Consider the following 27,523-nt stretch of genomic DNA (forward strand, 5'->3'; position numbering starts at 1 on the left):
TTTCTAATAAATATGTATACGTTTGGCTGTAGTAAATGATGTCGGCTCTATAAACTGTCGAAATACTCGGCCTCATTATTAATTCTAAAAATTACATAACAACCTTTTTAACTTTTTCTTTCTCTTATCATTCAGACACATATTATATCTAAGAGGTGATGTATTATTTTGCATGTCCTTTGGATATATTTTACTCCAAATTTTATGAAGACATAAAAAAACTTAAAGGTCAATGCAATCTCATAATTCATGTTTAAATGATCATATGTTCTATGAGTTCTCAGTATTTCAAACGAAAACTAGTCTCGATCGATACAATAAATCATATAAACCATAAAAAAAACGCATCACTATGAGACCATCACGATATAACAATGACCTAAATGGGTCGATAACCCAACAAAATTAAAATAAGCTGTATACGCATCTACTAATAACTTTAAACAAAAAAAGCATCCATACCGTAACTACATTTTTAGAGCTAGTAAAATTAGATAACTAAAGAAGTAAAATTGCCGTCCTCAAAAACTTAACGTATTAAATATTTCAATGTTAAAATGACTGTAACAAGTCAAATTTCGAAAGAAACTAATTCAAAGGGCTGTAGGCCACCGACTATGGCAAAAAGTACAAAATTATTAATAAGTATGCACAACAGTTATAGTATATTTTGTCTTACAAAATTTATTATTTATTAAGTTTCATTAAAAAAAGACAAAAAAATAGTGACATTTCAAAAAAATCTGAGATCACAAGCTGCACACCACTAATCATGCTTAGACATACAGAAATATCATAGTGTACATATACAACTAACAAATTTTTACAGTTTTTGTCTTTAAGAGTTATTGATTTCAAGTGTTTTACCAAAAAAATGACCAAAACATAAGATGAGGTGAGGAAAATTTATTATCACAAGTTGCACGCCGCTGATAATGCTAGGCATTTATTAATATTACGTAGTACATATAATGGTGATGAGTTTCAATAATTTTCGTTTTCCGAAATTTTTAATTTCAAGTATTATATTGAAAAAATAGCTGAAAAGAACGGAAAGTTAGAGAAAATTTATTATCATAAGCTGCACGCCACTAATAATGCCTAGTCATTTTATAATATCACTTAGTTCATATAATCATAATATGTTTCAACAATTTCCGTTTTCCCAAATGAATAATTTTAAGTGTTACATCGCTAATAAGACCAAAAAATATAGGAATTAACACTAATAATGCCTAGACATTCAAAAATATAACTTATTTTCTTGAAAAACTTAACTTAAATCTTAAAAAATTCATTCTCAAGCCCAAGATTACTGAAAATACAAAATTAAAATCTTTTTTAGAGATCAAAATACTGTAAAAAATCAATGAATTACGGAATTTTTTCAGTATAAACCAAAAAAAAAGTTTTAGCTAAATTTAAAAAGTGCCGGTTAATTCTTATTAAAATTTGTCTAATTTGTAAGAGAACGTCTCATTTACCTTACTGTTCAATCCAGTGTGCCAAGATCATACTGAGAACTCACGCACGATTGTGCGCAGCCATTTTTCGATTGGCCAAGCATTCGCTTATCGTTCGAACGTCCAAACTTAAAAACAGAACAAACAAAGCCTGGAAACATAGTCTTAATGAACCAAATGAAGTTAATGGTATTCAATTAACGTTCCACCTATAACAGCTTAAATTTCGTGTAGCTTCTTTCTAGCAACCCAATGCACTCGCATGTCTGCATTTTTTTTTGTTTACTAAATAAACAAAATCCTAAGCTACGAAGCCCCGATAACACAATAAGCTCCTCGTTCGTACTTTTTTCCATTTCTTAAATAAAAAAATCCGAAGCACATGATCTTCAATAACCCAAAATGCTTGCTTGTCTGCACTTCTGTTCACAAACTTTTTGTAATAAACAAAATCCCAAGCAGCTAATCCCTAGTTATCTAATGCGATAACTTTTTTTTTACCGTGTAACCGCGACAGCCAACTGGCCTAGTCACCGGGGCCACCCACTCACCACCTATGTGTGGGGGTGTATCGCCACACCCATTACCAACCCTTTTTACTGATATCGTACCTAATCCATGGGCACAGTGTGATTACCTCCGGGAAAATACCTTGCCAGTTAAGCTGACATTCTCTGCCCCAATGGTGCATCAGGTCCACTCGCCACTGAGTAGTTTTTCCCCGGAGAGGACTCCATATTTAAGGACGTCCACTCCTCACTTGTTAAGCCTGTGCTCTCTGCCGAAACATTGGATCCAGGTTAATTAGCATCCCCGGAGGAGCCCCATGTTTCAGGGACCACTCCTCAACGGTAAGGCTGACGATCCCTGTCTGGCGCATCGGATCTGCTCATATCTACCTCCTAACACTGTTTCGCATTTACTCAGGCCCAAAGACATGTGAGGCAAGGAAAAACCCTGGAATCAGTCTGAAGGAAAATTTTACGGAAAAAACCGCCCCGAAACAGCTGGGGTAACGTAGGAACTTTTTCCGATGAAAACAATTTTGAAAAAATCTTCATTTACCAGGAATCGAACCCACGACTCCTAGAACAGTGTTATATCAATAACAAGCACGCTTACCACTCAGCCAACGCCACCCCTACCCAATGCGATAACTAATCTGCATTTATTACAATTAAAGCATAAACAAAAACTCAACCTACTAATTTCTGCAGTTCTGATGCAATGGCATGCCTACACTTGAAAGCTTTTCTTCATAAATTCAGGAACAGTAAGACTTCTGAGTAAGTACAAATTATGCTTAATTAAAATTGATAGTTAATTAATAAAAGCATGTACAAGTCAAGGTTCAGCTACGGTATATACTATAAAATATGTAAATTTGGATACATAATATGTTTGGGACCTAAGTGTCATGAGTTCAAGACTCAGCGTCACCATTTATTTCTTTTAATTTTTTTTGTTCATATTTAGCAATATTTAAATACTTATTTATTCACAAGTAGTTACTTACAGAAACACAAACCTACGTAAAATGCTCACTTCAGAAAATTACCGTCTACACATCATTAAATATACTTATTAATCTAAATTTGGAACAATTTATTGCTAGCTACCAAATTTGCTTCATTGCCTGCTTTTTGTCTACTTAATAAATGAAAAAACTTGACGAGCTTGCTTGTGGGTGCTTTTGTTTATTTATTTAGTATTTGCAGATTGAGAGCTTTATCTTAAATAATTTGAAGTGCTGACTTAGCCACGTTTATATTTATTAACAAAGTATTCCACAGCTCAAGAACTTTTTTTAACTCAAGTAATCCACTTCGAATTACTTGAAATTAGGGATTTGAAATTTCAAAAACTTAGTTAATAAATAAAAGAATGGCCAAGCGCGTTTCGGATTACTTGGCATTAAAATACATTCGTGAGCTGTAAAATAGTTAATTAATAAATAAAAGAATGGCCAAACAAGTGCTTATCACTACTTGACATTAAAATACGCTTTTGAAATTTAAATTACTCAGTAAAAAAACAAAAGCGTATTTACAAGTGTTACACCCCGAATTGACACGAATTATATAATAACTAAAAGCTATCCATCTGTCAAATTCAGATAAGACGTATTGTGAATGTAAAGTAAGCTCATATGACAAAAGGAGCTCATACGTCATTTATATTCGTGTGTTTAATAGCTTTAAGGTGAATGTTCAATAATATGCTGACATATGGTACAGCCAGTCTCTGTAAGAATGCACGTATGTATTATACTCGTATTACGTATATGAATACATAAATCGTTTTGTATACATGAATGAATAATTTACTTGCGCAATGATTGTCCACTTCTAATAACATCGATTTTAAAATTTGTAATTAACACACTTTTTTATTATACTCAAAATTGATTGTAAAATCCTCAAAAGGATTAATTTCGAAATTTGCTAACTTACTGTCACAATTAAACTTGTATTGGGCGATCTTATTTTGCTGCTGCGAGTTTTCATCATCACTGACCCAAAAAAACTCAATCGCACTTGTCAGAAAAATGCAATTGGTACAGGTTGTATTGTTATTTCCTAACATATGAAATCATAACATGTAACATCATCGTGCAAGTCTACTGTTTTTCTGGCAACGCAATCTGCAAGAACATCGCTCATTGGTTGACCTAATTCAACCAAAGGCCTCTTTTACTCGCTTTGACGCTATAAAAACTCATCATCAAGAGGAAAAATAGCTCTTTTTACGTCTGTCACCAGTCCTCTAAAGTTTTAGTCTACTTTTGACTCTCGCGAGTACCTTATACACGTAAGGCATAACGTATTGGCTGAGGCAACTCGGGCGCAGTGCGAAAGTATCAATAATGAGAGACTACACTAAGGAGCGAGGTACAACGAAAGGATGTTGTTACTATTCTGAATTATTCTTAGTTTTACATTTTATACATAAAATTTGTTTTATAAAATTATTTTCATTTAAGAAAAAGATATAACATTTATAGTTTTACGTTCACGTGCCAAAAAAGGTGATCATATAAATAAGTAGGTATTGTGTCTTGATCATGAAGCGATCATATGAAAGGGGGTGAACTTTTATGTTGATGTATTATGAATATGAAGCCTGCTAAAGGGGGTACAACTAGGATGATAATAAACATTTAATTGTGCGGTAATTGTTAAAATTACAACAAAAACATTTAAATATAATTGTTAGGATGCGCAGAATCTTGTTACCCAAGAAACAAAAGAAATTTAATTTTATTTAATGTCTCCTCTTGTTTTTAGAGTTATTTGATTTGAAAATTATTCTATATTTGTTCTTATGAATAAAAAAAGGGCTGTGACCATCAGTCACTTCTACTAAAAATATGGTGCATTTTTTTCTTCAAAACAATACCCTCTATATAAATTTTACAAGATTCATATTTTTCAATAATTAAATATAAGTTGGCCATTTAGTATTTAAAGCTGCCACCTAAAAGTAAGCTAGTATGTAGAATAGAGCTAGTGCGCAACGCGAAGGCCAAGTATAGTCTACGAGAGAAAATCAACCAATGATAGGCTATTAGTCTCCCATGGCCGCAGCAAGTACAGAGCCGCAGAAAAATCGAAGTCTACTGTTTGAGCAAGACACTGCAACGACAAAGTCTAGCTCTAGATCCCCTTCCTAACAGGTCAATTGTACTTACTCCTCGGATATACGCTGATCTCATGATTTTTACTACTGGCGTATAGCGAAGTGCTTGGTGCGGCATCGTATCCAATCCCTTCGCATACGCATTACGCTAGTATCTTTTTTCCATAAGGTTACTATTGAGAATTCAAGTAATTTTTTTTAAATATTATTTAATAACCATTATTTGCTGCTGTTATTTTAATAATCGTATAGCATGACACGATGACTATTAAAATATTATATTGTAAACTTATGTGCGAATAAGCATCCTATGTTGATGTTTCTATGATTCCAAACCATGTACTTTTTTGTATGGTAAAGAAATAAATATATAATTATCATCCGCATATATCTTATATGTATTTAATCCAATTATTCTTTGTATAAGCACTGTGCCATCTTTTAATACTACAGCTATTTATGCAATAAAATAGTTATTTCCGGGTTTGTGGGTAAGGAGGTTATATTCGTTTATGTGAGAAAATACAAGAAGGGCGGGAGATTACTATCAACAAGTATTCTTCAAGTAAAGCAAATATTATGTACATGTGTACGTAATAGCCATGACCCCACGACTTCATAAATAATCAACATGGTGACTATCTTTTCGACAAGAAGCCACATATAAATAAGAGAGAACGATACAGTACCGTCAACTTTCTTGAAGCGAACCACTTTTTTTTTACTGTATAAGGAAACAACTTTTTTTACACAATTTACTCTCTAATATTTTATTAAAAGTGCAAACATAAATCGTGCTGTCTTAACCCTTCTTTTATTTAACCATATTATCTTTTTATTAAAATTAATAAAATATTCCGCTTCATGGTTTTAGACAAAACTAGTAATTAATACCAAGAAATGAAATTGATTTTTTGTAACCTCTAACCAAAAATAATTTATAAAATAGAAATATTCTATGTTTTTAAAAGTTTTAATTGATCTCCTATTATCTTTAATAGTTTTAATTGATCTCGAGTTATCTTAACTAGTAATTCGAATTTCCTAAATTAAAATTTTTACTTTAATTCAAACTTCTGGTTATCTAAAGTATTACGGCCAAGCCTCTGAATAATAGTTTGTACAAAACGTTTTGTTTACACAACTCTCATATCCTCATTTCCACTCTTATTTGAGTTAAACATAAGGTAGTTTTTTCATCTGTCACAGAACTATATAAATAACTTAATGTGAAATTCTGTTTACAACTGTTATCGTAGATTACTTTTTTAAATAAATACTTTGTTTTTATATTGTGCTCGCATGCTGAGAATGCACAAAAAAATTTTAATTTTTGATATTTTAAATTCACACATTTATAAATCTACTTCTCAATTTAGAAAACGTGTATTTGCTTTTACCTATACTCTCAAAGATTCTGGAACGCTTTAATTGCAGTTATTATCATGTTTTTTTTTTTTTTTTTTTTTTTTTTTTTTTTCAATTCACGATAACTCCATGTGTCCGATTAGCCACTAATAGACTTCAAGAGCTGTAATCTCTTAACAATCTCCCATTCAACTCCAAAGTTCAAATGATTAATCTTTCATTGAACTACAAAGTTTCAATTATCTTTTATTTCATTCCAAAGTTTTAAAAAACTAGTTCAAGTTATACAGAACTAGTAAGAAATCATATGCAGTACGCATAAGAGTACTCTTCACTTTGGTGCCATTATTTCCTGCCAAAGGAAGTAAAAAATAATCACTTTGTATTGAACCAAACATACGTATGAAAAAAAAATTCATAGCTATCTTCACGATTGGTGCTTATTTCTGTTTAAACTAGAATAACATTTATCACAAACGTCACGGTAACAATCATACTCTCTTCCTATCTTTCCCTTATTCTTTATAGTAGCAAGCGTTCTCTTTACTACCTATATTAATCTAAGTATATATACATACACACTTGCTCTTAAATACACTTACAGAGAGAAAGAGAGGAAGACACCATACACAAAACGGCGTATCTCATCTGCACTCAAACATCGCATAGTAATAATTCCAGCTCTTCACGCGTATATAAAAATTTCCTGATGCTTCAGCAGTCCCAGTACCAACGACAATTCTCTACCTCTTCACCAGGATAACAAAAAAATCACTTGATACATATAACTTCATTTTGTTCAACTGACAGAGTGTCTTCTAGCTTTGGTGCATTTTTGGAAGGTTCTCTTTGCATGAATTTAAACTCCTTCTTACCTCTACTTGCCAGCAAGTGCGAAGATTTCTTTTACTTCAACTGTATAATACGTTACAACTTGAATCTTTTAAGCGGTAGAAAAACACAACATAGCAAACATTGAATTCACTGGTGATAGCAGAGATTTTTAGTGGCACGAAGTGTCCTACGTATATAAGAGGCAAAATCTATCAGAGTGAAAAGACCAGAAGGCAACACACAAGGTGATATAACCAGCCAATATGCTTACTGGTAAAAAAGTCTTTAAAATTATTACTCTTATGTTCTACAAAGCGTTTGTATTAAAGTCTAAACTCTTGCATACGGGTAACTTATGAGTGTAAAAATGGGCTCTGTTGCTCCGTTTTTACATGGTAAATAGCACAGAGAGGTTCACTGCTTTTGCAGCTGCCTCAAACAGCAAAAATAGAAAAAATAGAAGAGAGTCATCACGACATTAGGAGTCAGCAGAGCCAAGTACCTGACACTATTTCATGCACCTGAGGGCATACCACACATTTATATCACTTTGAATCCATGGGCAGAAGTGAAGATCTTATCTTTTGAAGTACAAAATTTATTCCCGCCCTAAGTAACAGAGTGATTGGCCAGTGCAAAGCGTACGTATAAAGACAAAACAAAACTTTGCGATCTTGGTATAAAACACACTATAATCTTATTATAGACTAAAATAGAGATATATTTTGAATAGTATAAAGAAGAACATATGAAAGTTAAACCAAACAAAATAACGAACAATCACCCCTAGTCTGTCGAAGAAACACTAATTTTATCAAAATATATCCAAAATATGGAAAATCAAAGCTATTATATAGGATCAACGAAAATCTTTACGTACGTTTATGCTCTTCAATTATTATAAGCCCTTTGAAAGACCGTAAAAATTTTTATTGTTACCTATGTCCATTTTTCTTCGAAATAGATTTTATAAAAATTTTTTTTAAGAATTTGTTATCGCTAAATTGTTTGAAAACAAAACATGCACGTTAATATTAAAATCATTGATATAATTCAGGTGACAGAATTAATAAAAGTCTACCACAATATTATCAAAGCACACCCAAAACAAAGAAAATTAAGGTCATACTGTTCCATCGAAGAACACCTCTATGTGAGGGTACTTCGATTATTATTTTCTTTGTCCCAAAACCCGTAAAAATTGTTAATTTTGTTCTATCTTACTAACCGTTACATTGTCACAAACTCAGTTTAAAGTAAATTGAGCACGTCTACATATATTTTCTAAGCATTCAGAGTACTTTAATTGTTTATTCTTTGATTTCACAATAATATAACCATAGAAGAGAAATGGAAGATACGTTGCTGTAACTAATAATTTATGTATGTGCGTTTCAATACTGATACCTTTTTAAGAAGGTGTTCAAGTTTTTTTAATCTTTATCGTTTTTGTTTGATATGCAGTGATTTTTCTCTTTTTATCTCTATTATGCACATATATTTCCCATATATGTACGAAATAAATAAACACAAATGCACACAACTTTCCCATCATCATTTTCCATAGTCCATACAGCTAGCCTATCCCTTTTCCCTTGTATACTCTCATGTTCTCTCTTTTTACATTTCTACCCTTCCTCTATACGGAGAGTCCTTGCCAGCCGCTCCATTTTTACTTAGCAACCAGTCTCTTTTTTTCAGTATTATAAATAAAACACTATATATGAGTTTCGTGCATAAATTTTTCCAAGTTTACGCACCAGCAGAACGTGTCATAAAAATCTCTGTCTAAAAAAAAAAAAAAAAAATGTATAAAAAATTCAATTCTGTAAGAACTTATATAAGACTATACTCAATTCTTAAGCAGACAAATAATGCACTTTTTTCAAGTCATTCGCTTTTCATTACTAGTTCAACAACAAGTATTCGATATTCGATTATGAGCTTACACTGCAAAGTTAATCAACAACTGTAATATTTATTTATTAAAAGGTATCTTGTTTATCATTTCAATTATAATTGTAAGGTTAAAACTGTTTCTCTAAATACGTATTAGCTTGCAAGAAAAATAATGGCAGATCAGTGAAAGCCACTCGTTAACCAAATATTAGTTAGAAATTACTAAAAATAAATTATTTACCATTAGAACTCCATCCCAAGTTTGAATGCCTTCACTACTTTTCACTGGAATAGTACCTTCACCAGATTCAATCTTAGTTCTTAACTGACCTCTAGCTCGTCGGTTTGGATGTTTATCAATAGAATCACTGTCTTCATGAGGGGAAAAAATTCTTGCATCTCCGCAAGGTGCTGTATTTATATACAAATGAAACTGAATCCCTTGCTTCACTCTGTAACCTTTTTTCATAGGTTCTATGATTGAATCAAGTTCTTTATTTTGTAAAAATAGTTCTAACTGTTGGTATAAATATTCACATAAACATCGTCTGGCAATAACTTCTGCATGACAATCATTGAGGGCTCGTCCACTAACACTCAGATGTTCACCAGAAACACACTTTGTACCTAAAATATATTGAAATAATTATTTATAATAAAGTATGATTGTAATACTAAAAATATTGCGGTTGTATTTTCTATGTATTAATCAAGAATTAAAGAGTGCTTTTACAGAGAAAATATTGAACCATCACATAAGCATTAATAGATCGATTTTTCAACACAGCTTTACTAAAAAGTTATCTCGATGCTTAAAAGTTGTCTCAATAAAACACTTTGATTAAAACTTTTTTTTCAAATGTTTCTAGAAAATGACTTTGATCATCTGGCCAGGCTTTGGAACATCTGTCAACATAACCTAACTTTTGGTGCGTGCTAATAGCTGACCAATGCTAATTGTGTACAGTTTATACGACTAGCCAGCTATTGGGACTTGAAGTTTTGGCCACACGGACAAGTTCTTTCTGCAATGGCCAAGAATTGGGACATTGCACCAAGTCAAATAATAATAAGCCCTAAAAATTAATACCTTACCTACAAATTTACAGTAAAATCAAATTTTTTACTTATTTTTAAGCGTAGTCTCAATTCGTTCATAAGACCCACCTAACTTTTCAACTCAGTAGCCACTTTATTGAATTAAGTAGAAGAGTGGTAATAATAAAATTAATAACGACTCGTATCTCTAACTGATGATAAGGTCGATTATAAATATTATTAAAATGTATTATAGTGTTAAAATGTTTAATCAAAAGTTCGGACGTAACGGATTGGCATCTGTAGTGAAAAATTAAGTATTTTTTTGTTCTCGAAGTACACTTTATTAAAAAATTATAATTTTTATTTAATGTAGAAAAAAAATTTTTTTTCTATATTATTTTGTTTCATTTTTTTTCTTCCTTTCTCTGGATATTTTGCTGTAATAAATCAAACCCTTGTTACTACCAGGATACAATTACTGAAATGATAACATAGAGCAAGGAAAGCCGAAAAATCATTAAAAATCCTCGAATTATTACGTAACGTAGCCCTCAACAATTCAGCTTTGCGTACCAACGAAACTGCCATATCACCCATACACTGTGACAAAAATGCGCTGATTAGCGATTTTTCGCAAGATATTAAAAACAGTAGATATCTTATTTCGAATGTGAAAGCAAAAATTTTCAAAATTAGTTATTTTCAGACTAAAGGGCAAACAGTTGCTTAGACACAGTAACATTAAATATATTAGACAATCGTATTAGCCATTCAAAAGCAAACTTTGCTTCCTCTAAAACTCATACATCCATATATTATCATAAACCAATATATTTCCGAAAACAATAATTCTCTAATAGAACAAGGGAAAAATTATTCGCAATTTTTACGAGAGAATCTCCCAATTTATAAATTAAGATGGAAAAGCAGAAAAAAAAATGTTTTAAAAAAGATCTCCAAACATCATCAGCCTGATTAAAAACTATACCAAGGAACGGTCATTCATGGCTAACATAATGTCAAACATGCTCAAATATTTCTTTGGCGCTTAAGAAGTACCCTTAGAAGCTGAAGTTAAAAAACTAGTGGACAGTGGGTGCTTGGGTACCCAAGTAAAAAGTTATACTTCCATAAAATTATTTAACAAATAATATAATTACAAATACAAGTATACCTCGTATGAAACGATATTATGTACGAAAATAGTGCAGTTATCGTTGAAAATTGTATACCTACGTTAGTTGGGTGTGATTTCAATAAATATTGTAATATTTAACAACAAAACAATCATAAACAAATTTTCTTGGCACAATACAATATAAACAATACGGCAGCTGGCTAGTACAAAATTGTGCTCTTTCATCGAATCTTTTTATGGTTTCAAAAAAACTTCCTCAGAAAATAAGAAATACCCTTATAAAATAGCAGATCATTATGAAAAAATCACTTTGAACAAAAAAAGGCCAAGTATGCGTAAAAGCGTATATGTAAGTTTATCTTTATGAGAAAAATAATTTCCAGCGTTGCAGCATATATTTGCGCTCCTGGCGCCTTTCTAAATTTTGTCCTCAATTGCAAAGGAAAAATTGTGAAAGAAGAAAACGCAATAAAAATCAAGTATTGTATTTATACAGTACGGAAATGGTTTTTTTTCATTTATGAAAATTCTGAAAAAATGTGAAAAAATTGTATGAACAATAATTTATTTATTTTGAAAGTAAGAAATTAATGATAAAGAAATGAATGTTCTAAATTTTTAAAAAAAACATGTACAAAAAAAATTTATTTTAATAAATAACTTGTTTCTTTCATGTAAAATAAAACCAAATGAATGAATCTACAATAAATGAAAATTGACATTGAAAATAAGTAACGAACTGTAAGATAAAATGAAGTAATCGGTTTTCATACGTCGGGCCCGCTCGTAGTAGAGTGGGTGAAGGGCTTACCCAATGTGCAAGAGGACGGGGGTTCAAATTTTTTTGAAAACTGTTTTTTTTTTTTTTTTTTTTTTAGCAATGGGTTAAAAAAAAATTGTAAAATTCAAAATATGTGGTGCGGTGCGGTGCGATAATGTTGTGTAGTGTGGTGAGATGATGATGTTGGGAGGGGTAGGGGGACCGGAAGTACGTAAAGAGGGGCGGGGCGAAGGGGGAGAACCAAGCAAAATCCACTTCCGTTACACTTTTTCTTAAGGTCACCAATCTGAAATCGTTGATTTACTCCGTAGGGCAGAACGCACATTCTACATCAACAAAACAGACAAGAAAAACTTTAACATTGTCATCGTTAACAAACTAACTTACAATAAATTGATTATGACGATTCTAATGTGTACGATCACAATAACATACCTAAGTATTACAATCCTAGTGACACAAAATTTGTTTCTACTACTTAATACATTCAATACGATAGTATCACACCCAGCTCACCAATATAAAAATAATAACTGAGCTAATCAATCTGTAAAATTATTGTATAAATCGAATAAGACACATTCTTAAAAAAACTTTTACACAATTTGTGAATAAATCATCGAAATTTTGACTCCACACAATGAGGACTATACCAAAACTAATCACCAGCTCATTTAAATGGTGCTTTTCGCACTACTTTACTTCAGTGTGTATTCCTCAACTCATCTATTACTCTAATAGGCAATTACCCTTGCACTTGCAAAAACGCTGAGATATATCCAGGAGAATCAAGAAACAATATTCACTTGAAGTCAAATTCCTTTAATAATAATCAACAAATTTTCAGACTTAGTTCTCCTAAACCAAACAATCCGAGGGCATCGGTGCTCATCGCTCAGACGCAGTGTCAATAAAAAACTTGAGCTAGCGTCCACTGACGAACCACTTTGTGCAATCTCCAAGTGTGACACACAAAAAATATCGCCAACGCTCCGACAGTAGGGCTGAATTTATCATAGCTAATTAAAAACGTATGCACATTTATCAGAGCTGATGCCACTGCCGTAAAAATGTCTTTATTTCTCTCGAATGTAACAAATAACATAATAAAATTATAAGAAAAAGTACAGATACGTAAATTGTCCTTATTGGATTAACTTCTCGAAATACAATATGAGAAGCAGTGGTACTAAATACAATTGATGAAAATTGCAAGAACGAGCACCCTAGATTTACACTAGAAAGAGACTTAAATCCTTGACCTCCTGTACACGAATCAAGTACCTTACCTACTCTGCCATTAGCGGTCCCGATATAGGAAATTTAATTACTTTTTCTTATGGTGTGGTTTATAACGAATTTTTAGTGTAAATTTTTATTTACTGCTTATTAATTAATTTAGTTTGATTTTAAATGACAGGAATAAATAAATAATTTATTTAATGAACTAATTTGTTTTATCAAACGTTTTTTTTTTTCAAAAACTTAGAAATTAGTATATTTTTGCAAAGCAGTTTTCCCATGTATTAAAAAAACGATTATTAATACATCATTAATTTGTTACTTTGTAAATAAAAAAGTAGTTGGTCTTAAAATTTTTCAAATTATTAAAAATGCGAAAAAACTTTTTTTGTGTGGTATAAATACAATAATTGCTTTTTATTGCATTTTCCTCATTCACAAGTTGTCCTTTGTGATTAAGATGGTTTTTCGACTTGAGGACGTTAATCACATAGTTAGAAGGAAAAAAATCAGGTCAAAGTTCAAAGAGATGAGAGGAGCGCAAATATATGCAGCAATGCTGAAAATTATTTTTCTCATGTGGATATACTTACGTACACGCTTTTACGCATACTTGACCCATTTTTCATGTGTTATAAAAAATATAAATAATTTGCGGATCTATTTAAAAATTAAGTAGGTCTATCTAAAAGTAATCTAGATTCATACAGAGTATTATACAAATCATATAAATTCAATTTTAAGTGATTTTTTTATAAGAATACATGTTAAATTGCAATTTTTTTAAATTAATTATGTGAAAAATGGTACATTTGAACGATCTGCAATTTTTTTTGGGTATTTCTTATGCTATTTCAAGTTGACTTTTGATGTCTGAATAATATCCGTCAAAAAAACCTACGTGTGATGAACGTCCTGATGGGACATTCCCTGGCATGTAATACTATTGATGCTATTAAAGAAAGCGGTACGACAGGTTGGTTTGTAACTTTTTTGATATAATTACATTTTAAGTATTAAGTATCGAGTAGGGATAATTGTGTAAGCGTATGTGAGAGATGTGAGCGTGACGTTAGAGATGTAATTAGCTTAGGCGATAGGAAGTTGTTTTGAATTTATCGAAAAATTCAATGTAACTGTATCATGTCATACTGACCAGCTGACATATTGTTTATATTATATTATGCCATAATATTGCAAGGTTGCGTGGGAATTCAAGAAGAGGGGTGCATCGCTGAATGATGAAAACAAAGAGAATATTAAGAGTATATATTCTTTGTATAAATTGAAAACTTATACAGCGGTTATTAAAAATAAAAAAAAGGAAATATCTTATTTTGAATAATTGAAACAACAACGAAAATGCAGTTTCGCTTTGTATTTTGGCCGAGCTTTTTATACAACTATTTTAATCGATGCAATGGTTAGCCTCAAACATATGGATAAAATGTATGCTACTAAGACTGGGCGAGAATTTTCGTTTCACTATCTTATAGAATACTACTTAGTAAAGAAAATTAAATATCTATTTCGCATATACGGAAGCTTCAAAAATAACAAAAAACAATGACTTAATGGAGCATCTTATGACTTTACTCAGTACTCAATGGTGACAGTTTAGTTAACAACATCAAAATAAAATAACAAAATATTACAACTATTATTTATAATCATAGATCAAATTTAAAAAAAACTTGGATCCATCGAGATCTTAAAATTTCGTATTGACTATCACAAGTACAACATGAGGCAACTACGCAAGACAAAATAAAATGAATCCTTTCTCTCTTAACAATTTTTTGTGTGCCATAAATTTTACCATTACATAATCAACGAATAATAGGATAAAATAAAAATATTTTGCGCTTCATACACAATCGCCTAAGATAAAGACTACATACTAAATTGTGCGTCGTTTAAAATACAGTTTATCAAATACGACGCAAACGGCCTTCCCGGTGCATTCAAGTCGAGAAAGAGATGGGTGGCTTAACGTCACCGTCTTTACGGGAACCTAATACATACACTCGGAAATACGACGACCACTAGATTCACGAAGGGCAAATAAAGATACAAAAAAAATTAAAGGACAAAGCGTGACACCACCAATTGAGTTAAGGCACGTCGTTAAGACCACCACAAGGATTTTACTGTCTCCGTGACGAAGAACTATCTTTTTAAGCAGTCCGCGAGCCAAAATCTCAAAATCAAATGCGATGACTTCGTATTATTTAGGAAGAAATTGAAAACATAAAGCAAAAGACAAAAGATGCCGCACCGACTCTGCCTCGTGCAGGTTAAATAGCACCATGCGGCGACAGGTTGAGTGTGAATTCCGTGATCGTCGACCCTCTTACCACGATCGTCCAAGAAAAAACTGAGCTCTTTTAAAACTGAGCTCTTTTCAGCTTTTGATACGCATATCGTCCACGCAATACCCTTCCACGGCACCTTTCCTCAACCACGCAGTTGCCACTTCCATGCGACCTAAAATTCCTCGCTTTATTCAGCGGCCACGTGTCTACGAGGTACCGTATATGAGCGGCTGTACCCCACAATATATTGTTTATAATTGTTTAGTTATTGAATATTGAAATATTTATTGAAAACACATTCAATTCACGTAGATATACATACTCGTTCCAACGATAATAGCATTACCTTTATACACAATGTCGTTTCATGGAAGATATATCTATATTTATATTTCTAGTTATCTTAACTGCCATATAATTTTATAGACTTTATACTTGTAAACCCAAGCACTCGCTGTCCACTAGTTTTGATTTAGATTCATATTCACAGAACATCCACATCTTTTCTACATAGATGGAAATGTAGCCCTCCGTACATTGTGTGTATATCACAAAATACCAACAACTGACGTAAGCCCGAGTTTGATAAAAAGTATAGGTACCTACTTTACACAAAAAAAGTTAAAGATTAAATTAATAAATTATTTAAAGAGATGGTAATTTGTTACTTTTCTAGCCTATACAATAATCCACTTTGGATCGCCACCGACAAGCCAAAGCCCAACGAAGAAAAAAGTCGTTGTCTCGTAATAAATTACAGACAATTGAATGCTAAAACCATTCCTGATACTTACCCATTGACCAATATTACAAAATCGTTAGAACTAACCAGTCGATTAAAATTTTTATTAGTATTTGATCTAGCTAATGAATTCCATCAAATTAAAGATTTTCTAAAAGATCACCACAGAACAGCTTTAAGTACACCATTCGAACATTGTAACATTACACGATTATACAGGTATGCCATTTAGATTATTTAACGCATTGTTTACATTTTAAAGACTTAAGGATTCCGTATTATTTAGACTACAAGGCACATATATGTTTATATTTTACATGATATTTTATGTACCAAAAATTATAAAAAACGTAAGATAAAAAGAAAATTATTTGATAGACTAACAGATAGTAGTTAGTCTAGCAGACGTATGTAAGAAATAAAGTCAAACCTGATAATAAACTTGAAATTAGCAGTTAACAATTTTTTATTACCAACAAATTGTACAAAAATTCAAGAATTTTTATAATCAACAGAGTATGATAGAAAATTCGATCAGACTGAAACTCAAGCAGAGAGCTTTAGAAAATCAAAAGTAGCCCTTAATGAAGCTCCAGTATTAACATGTGTCAGCATTGTCAAACTATTTATTTTAACTGCTGACGCATCCAATTAACACTGCTGGAGTCTTAGTAACAATTTAAAATATAAAGTCACCAAAAAGCTAATCTCAGATTATTTTAAATACTTAATTGATTCAGTGTTCACTCGATACAAATATATAATAACAGTTATAAAATATCACTATATGGTCTCTTTGGTGGGCATAGAGGCAGAAACACAACCTATGAAAGAGTACGAGAATCGTATTACTGGGAAGTTAAGAGAAGAAAAAAAAAAACATTTTGTACAAAAATGCAAACTTTGCCAATTACAAAAATTAAGAGGCATAAAAACGAAAGAACCAATGATAATCATGGCAATTTCTACTACTTCAGAACAAAGCTGCAACCAAATAAGATTGGGGTAGGCTACTATTTTTTGCATACAAATACAGGATTCACACCAAATAAATTAATATATGGTAGCAGAGCATGTCCACAAAAATAATATTCAAGCAAAAATCAAATGCAAACCAAGTAACAGTTTGTATAGCATAGTAGCTTATTGCGACTCGTCTAATAAAAGTACAGTGTACCAAAACAGCTGTTACAAATATTAAAGAAATTTAAATAAAGATCACAAAAAACTTGTGAGTTTCAATTTTACCACTATTACTCTATTATTTTATTGAGTGAACATGAAATCAATTAAATAACAATAAATTATTATTAGGTTTGAATAACAGTTTGAAATGTGAATCAAATAAAACCTAGCCACAAATAAGCAATGTGATAACAACCTCTCACACAAATAAACAACTATTCTGTTTGGTTATAAAAAAAACGAAAGGGAAACTCAACTATGTAAATATTAGAATTACGACATATTTGTTTTATTTACCGAAGAAATTTAGGCAACAAAAACTAATAGAATGTCTTTGTCACTATGGTATGTTCGGCGGCCATTAAAGCATAAACCCAACCTGTAAAAGAATACAAAAATTGTATAACTTTGACGGTAAGAGGAAAGATATTGAGAATTTTGTACAAAAATGCAAAATTTTCCAAGAACAAAAATTGAGACGCATAAGACGAAATAACCAATGGTAAGAACCGAAATTCCTGCTAAAGTTTTCTTCAGAACAAAATCTAGAACCAAACAAGATTGGGATGCGCTAATATTTTTTTTGTACATAAATACAACACATCATTGTATATGGCTATAAAAAAACACGCTATGAAGAAATGAAATTAACAAAAATTAATAATTTAAATATCATACACCTGGTATACAAAATGGAAATTAAAACAATGCATTTATTAAAAACAGAAAAAATAAACACAAGTACACAATTAATTAACCTTTAAGTTTTGCATTTTTAAGGATTCTTATTCTACATTTTGTAATCCCATAAAAAAATTAATAAGCGCTATGGAATCTACTTCCGAAGGGTATTTTAATACCTAACTATTTTTATTAGAACTGAGTCAAATCTACTTCCGAAGGGTATTTTAATACCTAACTATTTTTATTAGAACTGAGTCAAATAGTAAAAGAAATTTATTTGTTTAGTAACAAGCATGTCCTAATCATAAGTAAAACACGAATCGATATTATTCAATTAATTACCTTTTCTAGTACAAAAAATGTAATAAGCTACGAAAGATCAGTTGTGACCTTGAAATTTCTTTTAACCAAAGATGATGAATATAGTACCAACAAGATCTCATTATTACCATTGATTCAAAGTATACACACAAACTCACGAGATTATGTCAATGTTACGTCGGCACAACGTATACCCCGGCCTACGCTTACTCTTAGTAGCCCAGGATCCACAGAGTCGTATTATTATGGTAGAATTAGCTAAAAATAATAACGATATCCCAGAAATTCTGACTAGCTCAAAAAAACAGGGTAGTAGTTCCTATGTATTATAATAAATTGACACAGAATTTAACAAGTAGAAATATCAGCAAGAGCCCCAAAAAATGGCAAAAATGGTCAAAACATGTTTCTCGCGTCTAGAAGAAAACTAAAGAATTGTATATAACAAGGTGTGGTGAAAAAAAAATGTGCAATTTCAAGACGAACAAAATGAGCTGCGTTGAGTTTAAATCGGTTTAGACGTTTTTTCGCTAATCACAAAAAAACTGCTATTTTGCGCCATTTTTTCGAAACTTAATAACTAGCATTCTAAACAACATTGAGAGCTGAAATTTTAACACAAGACAGCTATCATAGCCCTTATCATACACACAAGATTTTGGCTTAATCAGTTCTAAGCTTTTCACAAACCGCAGCAAAAACTGAAAAAAGGTCCTCTCGAAAAATGGCCGTAACAAAGTTGTTAGCCAACATAGGTACATGTTTCAAACGTATTTCGCTTCGTCTATATTTACTCTACTTCTTACCTAAAACGCCATTCATTTTTACCAACTAGAAGCATCTTAAAAATTAGTTGCAAAAAAAACACTTTTTCGTTTTGAACACACTTGATCAAAACATACATTCGGAAACTGGGCGTGGCCTCATCGAGTCGCTGATTCCACTGACCAGAGTGCAAAAAACCATTTTGCAATTGATGTTTAAGATACTTTAAATTGGTAAAAATAAATGGCGTTTTAGGGAGTTATAGAGTACATATAGACGAAGCGAAATAAGTTTAAAAAATGTACCTATGTTAGATAACTTTTTTATGGCCGTTTTTGAGAGGACCTTTTTTCGGTTTTTGCTGCGGTTATAAAAAAGTTTAAAACCGATTAGGCTAAAATTTTATGTGTATGATATGAGCTATGATATGTCTTGTGTTAAAGTTTCAAGGCTTACTATTGTAAAGAGTGCGAGTTAATGAAATTTGAAAAAATAACTCAAAATGGCAATTTTTTGCGATTAGTGAAAAAATGGCTGAGCTGATTTAAACTCAACGCAGCTCATTTCGTTAGTCTTGAAATCGCACATCTTTTTAAACACAACACTTTTTATGTACAATTCTTCGGTTTTCTTCTAGACGCAAAAAACATGTTTTGACTATTTTTGCTATTTTTTTGGGGCTCTTGCTGATATTTCTACTTGTTTAATTCTGTGTCAATTTGTTTCAATACATTAAAACTACAACCCGATTTTTTTCGAGCTTGTTAGAATTTTCTGGGCCAAAAAACTAATTCTACCATACTATATGTAGGGTTGGAGGTACAAAGACTAGGAGAGGTCTGCAACGTGGTGACCCCTAATAATTTGGCATTATTAGTTGCTGCGTTCACCATCCCGAGCGAGAGTACATGAGCAACCTCAACACGAAAGGGCGAGTAATTAATTACCCTTATGTGGACTAAACCGTTACGTCCCTGACATATCGGCTTCAAGTTGAATTTTATATTTATTTCCCGATGGAATGTCTTATTTCACAACTAATCTATCAGCTTCTTTTGATGAGAACGCTTTATCAATCCAATCTATAAACTATAAAAAAAAAAAATATTAAAGCCTTCGCACAATAAATAACAGTATAATTTTTCATTACTTACAAAAAATTCAGCTCCAGACAATACATAGCAGACTTCTAATATCTTTCGAATACACAGTGAGTTTAAAACTACAAAAGAAGTTCATTCTGCTTACCTTAGCAACCTAGCAACAATTTGAGTACGTTGACCACCGAATACCTTTTTTTTTCTTTTAATTTTTTCTTAATTCCGCATTTTGACAACATGTGACAAGGAATAAAAAAATTCTTTCAATTTTATTCAATGAATAGATAAACTATTCTTTATGCACTAAGATGCGAATACTTATTTCATAAACTGTAATATTCGTTCAAAATTTATGTTCACCATGTAACCTTAATACATGAACAATTAAAAACTAAATAGATCACATACATGTGATCAAATATAGAAGAATAAACTATATTTACTTTTAAGAAAAATGTTATGAGGACATTTTAGTAATTGAAATGTAAATAAATAAACATCAATTCACTGATTTTCAAAACTGAAATTAAATGTAAACAATGACCAGTCTTATCATTGATAAGATATTTAAAATGTAATCAATAGTCTTAATGTTAAGGTGGCTTATTGCAACTGAACTGCCTATTTATGTGACACCAGACTATCACACCTACAAACATCGGGTAATAAATCTGGTAATGGCCTGTATCTTTTCTTAAACAATCACCTAATTGATCCAATATTATACAATTTCTCTGGAAAACCTATATTGTTTTGATATTATTAAAAAGCTCATGATTTTTTTTTTCAGTACTTATATTTATAATAAGAGGTAAAATGCAATTTGGAAGATATTGTATCAAATATTGTCAAGATTGAATGGTCCATTATAAGACACTGCGTTAAACATAAATTCTTAAATGGTTCGTTTTTAAATTTTGTGAGATGATTTAGTTAATATTCAAGTGTAATTTCTACAAGTCTTATTTATACTTAAAATATTTCAAATTTGTAATAAGTTACTTTACTAAAAATTAGTATGAGTTATCAAATAAAATCACACAAAATTTTTTAAAGTTGTACTTCTATAGGCATGTTCTGCGCTACACTCAACATACGATTTTAGATTCGTGACACGGTCAACATGTAACGAAAGTGAATTTTGTATGTTACTTACCCCTTGTCTTACCACCTTATCCTACCGCAAATGTATCTATATTATGTATACATTATGAATTTATTTGTGACATATATTATTGACAAAATGTTTATCATTTGTATTACAAAATAACAAATTAAATAAAGATTAATAAATAAAATTTAAGCGTAGTATAATCCTAGGTTCGATAGGCAGCTTCTACGGTGAAGCGGCAATATGATGATCATGAAAGAGACCTAGTACGTGGAGGTCGAATGACAGTTTTAGATTGTGAAACTAAAAAAAGCGACATGTTGGGACTAGGGTGGCTCTTTTAGGAGGACGCAGAGATGCTAAAAATGGTGGTAGTTCTGTGGAGGAGGATGCCGAAACTTATAGTATAATATATTTAATATTTAAATAATACAAAGTCTTAGACGGTAAATAATCTTATATATTTTTTCATATTTAAATGACAAAATGGTTGAGAAAGATAAGCTAAAAGGGACATAAGCATTGCGTGGCGTCAGAATAAATAAAGGTAGGGAAAAGTACCTAAATAGACGTATACTATCTCGAGTCTTAATACATTGGCTGAGGTGATAATAGACATTTTCCCAGAGGTAAGTATTTCGGCGTTTCATGCCACTTTTAAGTTTCATATCAATGATTACTTGGTATGAATATGCGATCCAATAGAAAAATCGAGAGTAAATAAATAAAAGAAAAATAAATAAAATAATAAAACACAATAAATTTCTAATAATGTAAGAGATAAATGAAGGAAACGATAGTAAGTTTCGTTAATCTCTTTACATAAATCATTAAAAAAAAGTATGTAATTGCAGTGTTACTTGATTTACAACCTTTAATTCTTTTTAGAATTAAGAGTATAAGTTGTAACACCAAGTATATAGGACTTTTTCAGATTGCAGTGAAGCTTACGTGATAACAAAGATAAGGCCCTATTTAACAGTTTTTTTATAATGATATGCTTTTATAGTAAAATTGCTTTACGTACATTTTAAAAATAGTATTAAAAATAAAAATGTTGTATTTTGTTGTATTCAAGGAAAGATTTTGCTGTCTAACTTAGTGTCACAAATTTTATATTCTAGTGCACCAGTTATCTATTTAACCAAGTGTTTAATTGTAATGTTCAGCGGTTTTATCGCTCTTTATGCAATAAACTTGGTGAAATAAACTAACAATGCAGAGCATAAGTTAAAATTTAGAATAGTCTATATTAACGTTGATAGTAAGCTATCGCAAATATTTGTAAAATCTAATACGTAAGAAAGAAAGGAAGAGCATCGGTAATAAGGATTATTCTATCGCCAAATGGACATAGTGTGCCCATGTAAGATTTCCACAGAAGTACAACTATTCGTGCATTCAGTATATAGATAATGTTCTCTGAAAATCTTACATTGGCCCACTATCGCCATCTGACAGGAGAATAACCCTCCTTGAATCTCCTTCAATTCCTCTAACGCGTACAAAAGAGAAAGCTGGATGTGAAAGATGATAACTGTTAAGGGGCTTATATACATTACCTCTAGCCAATTAGGTCGCTACTGTCTTTTCTTCATGATTTTATCGTGGTGAATTTTTTTGCGTCATTTCCAGTCAGCACATGACTAAGGTCCACAATTATTGATAAAAGGTTCGTAAAGCCTCGGAAAAAGGTACCTTTTGAACGATAGATTTGGTAGTTAAAGCCTGCTATTGCTATCTCACAGTCTACCAAGAGATAATTTTTATTTGGGTCTAGAACGGTAGGCTTGGTAGGTAGAGGACGCTCTTGCCACCTACAGTCACCACGAAAGTAAGTAGAGTTTATTATCTTTCAGTTTCTTATTCTACTTCTTTTTACGGTATACCATCACTCTGGACAGCAGAGGTAGCAACTCGAAAAATAAAAATAATTGTTTTCCGTGCATTATACGGAGAAAGCATATTACTCAGTAAAACAGCAGTGGTAGTCTCTACGATAAGATGGTTTGAAGTCTTGATTCTCTACTTAAACGCTAAAAAGTATACCACTGCTCGAGACAGCGGCAGTGGTAGCTTCTAGAATCAGGTCGATATAACTATAACCATGAATTGCTCCCTCGTAAACACTAAACAGTGAACTGCTGCACGGGATAGTAGCAGTAACATAAGGGACGTGACCCGGTTTTTCCCCATCCAAAAAGCTAATTCTATCATACTACTGGCGCTAGTTTGCGAACTAACACGCGTGCGTCAATCGCTTTCCCCACGCACTAGTATCGTAATGTACTATTATGAAAGTCTAATGTTTCTAGTATGGGTTAATAACTAAACTATTGCTTTTTATTGTTACCAAGTTTTATGTTATTGATGTTAATTTTACGATCTCTTGTGAGAGAGTTTCTGACAAACAACTTATTTTTTTTACTTCAAGAAATTCATTCCTTTTTTTTGTAAGCATATTTTGAAAGCTTTTGTATTTTTTTGTTAATTCATATATCATAACTTTAATTCCGAGAAATAATTCACAGACTTGTGCACTTCACAATAAATTCAATTTTGGACAATTGAAAAAAAAAGTATATGACAAGGTTATTAATAAAATTTTCTTTTTTATCTAAATCTTTATGTTGCTCCTTCCAAATTATATAACTTTCATTTTTTGAATACATTTTGGTTTTAGTTTTGTATAGTTTTCAACAGAAACACAAAATAAGTCATTATAGATTTTTTATACGAGACCGTTCAAAAAAATTTTCAAACAATTTTACAGTTTTATGTGCATGAATTATTTTACTTACTTTTTTAAAAAAACGTTAAAATGAAAAATAAAAAATTTGTAAAAGTCTTTGAATAAAATATTTACATGAAGAAAAAATTTAAATATGAGAAAGCAATTTTTGGGTAATTTTATGCGTGAAATTCGATTTCACGATTTTCTTTTAATTCGTGAAATGCGACATATCAATACAGAATGCGTGAAATTTCAAAAGAGTGCGCAAAATTTTAGAAGATTGCGTAAAATTTCCAATAAGTGCGTGAAACTTCAAAGGATTGTGTAAAATTTTAAAATAGCAGGAGAAATTTCAAAAGAGTTCGCACAATAAAATTTTTGCAATTCCTAATTTAATTTAATTATGCAATAAATTAGTAACATGACTAATTGAATACAAACTACATGCTCTCATTATGAAAAACGATGTTTGCAACTCGTGCGTGCGCATTTTGGATTGAGTTCTTATCGCTGATTACGTGTCGTGGCAGAGCCATAGACTTAAGCCCACATGAATACACGAGTGCGTGAAACGGCTCCGCCACCGCTCGTGCGTGGCGACTGCAACTCGATTAAAGAACTGAGTTTCATGTACTTTTTCTGAAAAATATAATAATTACTAAATTACTATTGTATACGTACTACGTTATCGAAACAAACAATCAACATAAATTTTTTTAACAGAATGAATTTACAAGGAGAACACTTTGATTTCGTCAAAATGCATCAAGGAAGGCATACCAAAAATCAAGCTGAATATTTCAACAGATCAAAATCATTAATGCAATAGCAGGCTGGCAGAGATTCATGATATAAGTACGTTTGGTAGGTTTTAATAATAATATAATAAAACATGCAAACAAAAATTTTTGAAGGTTTTAGAAAACATATGAATATTATATAAACACAATTATGAGCATTTTTGGATATCTATTAGTGGTTAATTTAGGGTATAAAGTTTTATAAATATTTCAAACAGAAATCAACCAATATCGCCTAAATTATAACTTGAGTGTTGTTATACATACACAAATCAACGCTACACTTTTCAAGAGGATTTACCTAAACACATCTGAGACATACCATTTGTTCGTATACCAAAAATTTTTTATAAATAGTTTCTTGCATGTATATATATTTTTTCAAGTTACACAAGAATGTGATCATGAAGTTATAGAACCCAAATAATACAGTTTTCTCACGCTTAACGTTTTTGTTTAAGGTGCCTCATCACTTTTTTGAAAGTCGAACCATTGCACCCAAATTTAAATCTGTAGTAAAGTACCACTCAATGGATGTACAGTTAAAATTTCAGAGCATTTCGCCAACCAAAATAAAAAAAAACACGTTCGAAATTCGAAATTTTAGCATTGATTCAATGGGGCATTTTTTATGAAATATAAAAACTTATAAATTTGATTTAAAATGTCATCGATCCAGTGGATACAAATTCTATTGGAAAACAGGGAAATTATTTTTTGTAAAAATAATAAACAGTTTATCTGCACAAGCTTACGTGCCACTTCTCATGAAGAGTTGTTCATAAATGATGAGAATGGATTAATATTCCAAGAAAGCATTGACAGCTTTCAGAATGTTATGAAAGTAACATTTTATTCCCAACTATCAACCACGATGATCCCTATATTCTATCGACGGTTGCTGCCATGATACGTGTACAGTAAAGAGAGCAGACTAGCGCACGTAAATGTGTTGTTTTTATAAGGATTTACACTTTTTTTTAAAGTTCATAGATACAAAATAGAATAAAAATTCTTTTTAAGGTACACTCTTCAGGTCAAAATTTTTTCCTCCCCTAGCACTCAAAGAACAAGTTAAATACTTGAACAAGGATTTTGAGCCTCTGCATATACTTTCTTTCCACTTGTTTGGATTCTGCTTCTTCACAAAGAAAAGCTTTGTAATTGTCTGAAATTATTTTTTGAGATTGCTTTTTACGTACATGGGACAAAACGCGTCAACCAAATCACTGGTGCCCTAAAAATTCTATTTTACCGTTAAACACTTTTGTGACCTTAAATTAAAGGTTAAGAAGTATACATCATTTTGCCGTGTGCGCTTTTTGGAAAATCTAAAATGGTGGATCAGTCTGGCGGCAACAATTTGTGTAAGCCACCATAACTAATCGATTTCATAATTATCTAAGTGCTCAAATCATTGTAACATTTAAAGAAAGACATTTTTTCAACATCTGCTCTATCTCTAGGTACAAATGGAAGCTACTTTTTCTCTTTGTGAGCAGAAGTACGTCCATAACCTCAAAAAACTGTAAGAAAATTGATTTTTTTGATTTATAGTAGCTGAAAATGTTTGAAAATCATGATGTACGATTTATTACTGATAATTATTTGTTGTTTTATGCAAATACGTCCCGCTCTGTATGCATGTACATACCAACATACCCCTAACCTCAAAAAAAAATCCAAAAAAAATCAGTTTCATGTAGCTTGTAGTCACTAAGAGATCTTTAGAAGTATAGAATAAATTTATTTGAAGGTTTTACAGATCTAAGGATACAAGTGTCGCCTAACTGGGCCCAAGAACACAGTTTTGTATCTTAAACCTCAAAAAAATTCTTTGTAAATAAGTTTTACATAATGTACGGTTACTTGGGGTAACAAAAAATTATGGCATAAGATAAAAAGCTTATGTTTTCCAGTGCTTGATAACAAATTATTTTATTTGTATTTAATCATTGAAAATTTATTTCTTATTTATTTATAATGGTTCACAATTTACTTATTCAAAACAAAAGTGTAATGGTTTATAACTAGAAGCACGGTAAAATTATTTTTAATATATCATTAATTACTTATCTTCCATTCCAAGACTCTTTTAAATATATGATGCTAGTGCTAAATAATAGATTGTATCTCTTAATTGTGTAGTTTTTTTGTGGTTAGGGGTATGCTGGGTGTACATGCACACAGAGCAGGACGTATTTGCATGAAACAACAAATAATTATCAGTAATATGTCGTACATCATGATTTTCAAACATTTTCAGCTACTATAAGCCAAAAAAATCAATTTTTCTACAATTTTTTGAGGTTATGGACGTACTTCTGCTCACAAAGAGAAAAAGTAGCTTATATTTGTACT

General features: G+C 31.4%; 1 protein-coding gene across 1 annotated transcript in view; it reads right to left on the reverse strand.

Annotated features, from left to right (window-relative positions):
* Adar (adenosine deaminase acting on RNA) overlaps nt 1-27,523 on the reverse strand; it is a 349,448-nt gene that overhangs the window by 132,545 nt on the left and 189,380 nt on the right. Inside the window, exon 4 of the mRNA XM_089597228.1 lies at nt 9,445-9,830. Within this exon, the coding sequence (XP_089453354.1) occupies nt 9,445-9,830 (386 nt within the window). The remainder of the gene's footprint in view (nt 1-9,444; nt 9,831-27,523) is intronic.

This window comes from Copidosoma floridanum, unplaced genomic scaffold (genome assembly GCF_036245765.1).
Source record: "Copidosoma floridanum isolate Cflo_tuat_1 unplaced genomic scaffold, Cflo_Japanese_pri ptg000031l, whole genome shotgun sequence".
Classification (NCBI taxonomy): Eukaryota; Metazoa; Arthropoda; class Insecta; order Hymenoptera; family Encyrtidae; genus Copidosoma; species Copidosoma floridanum.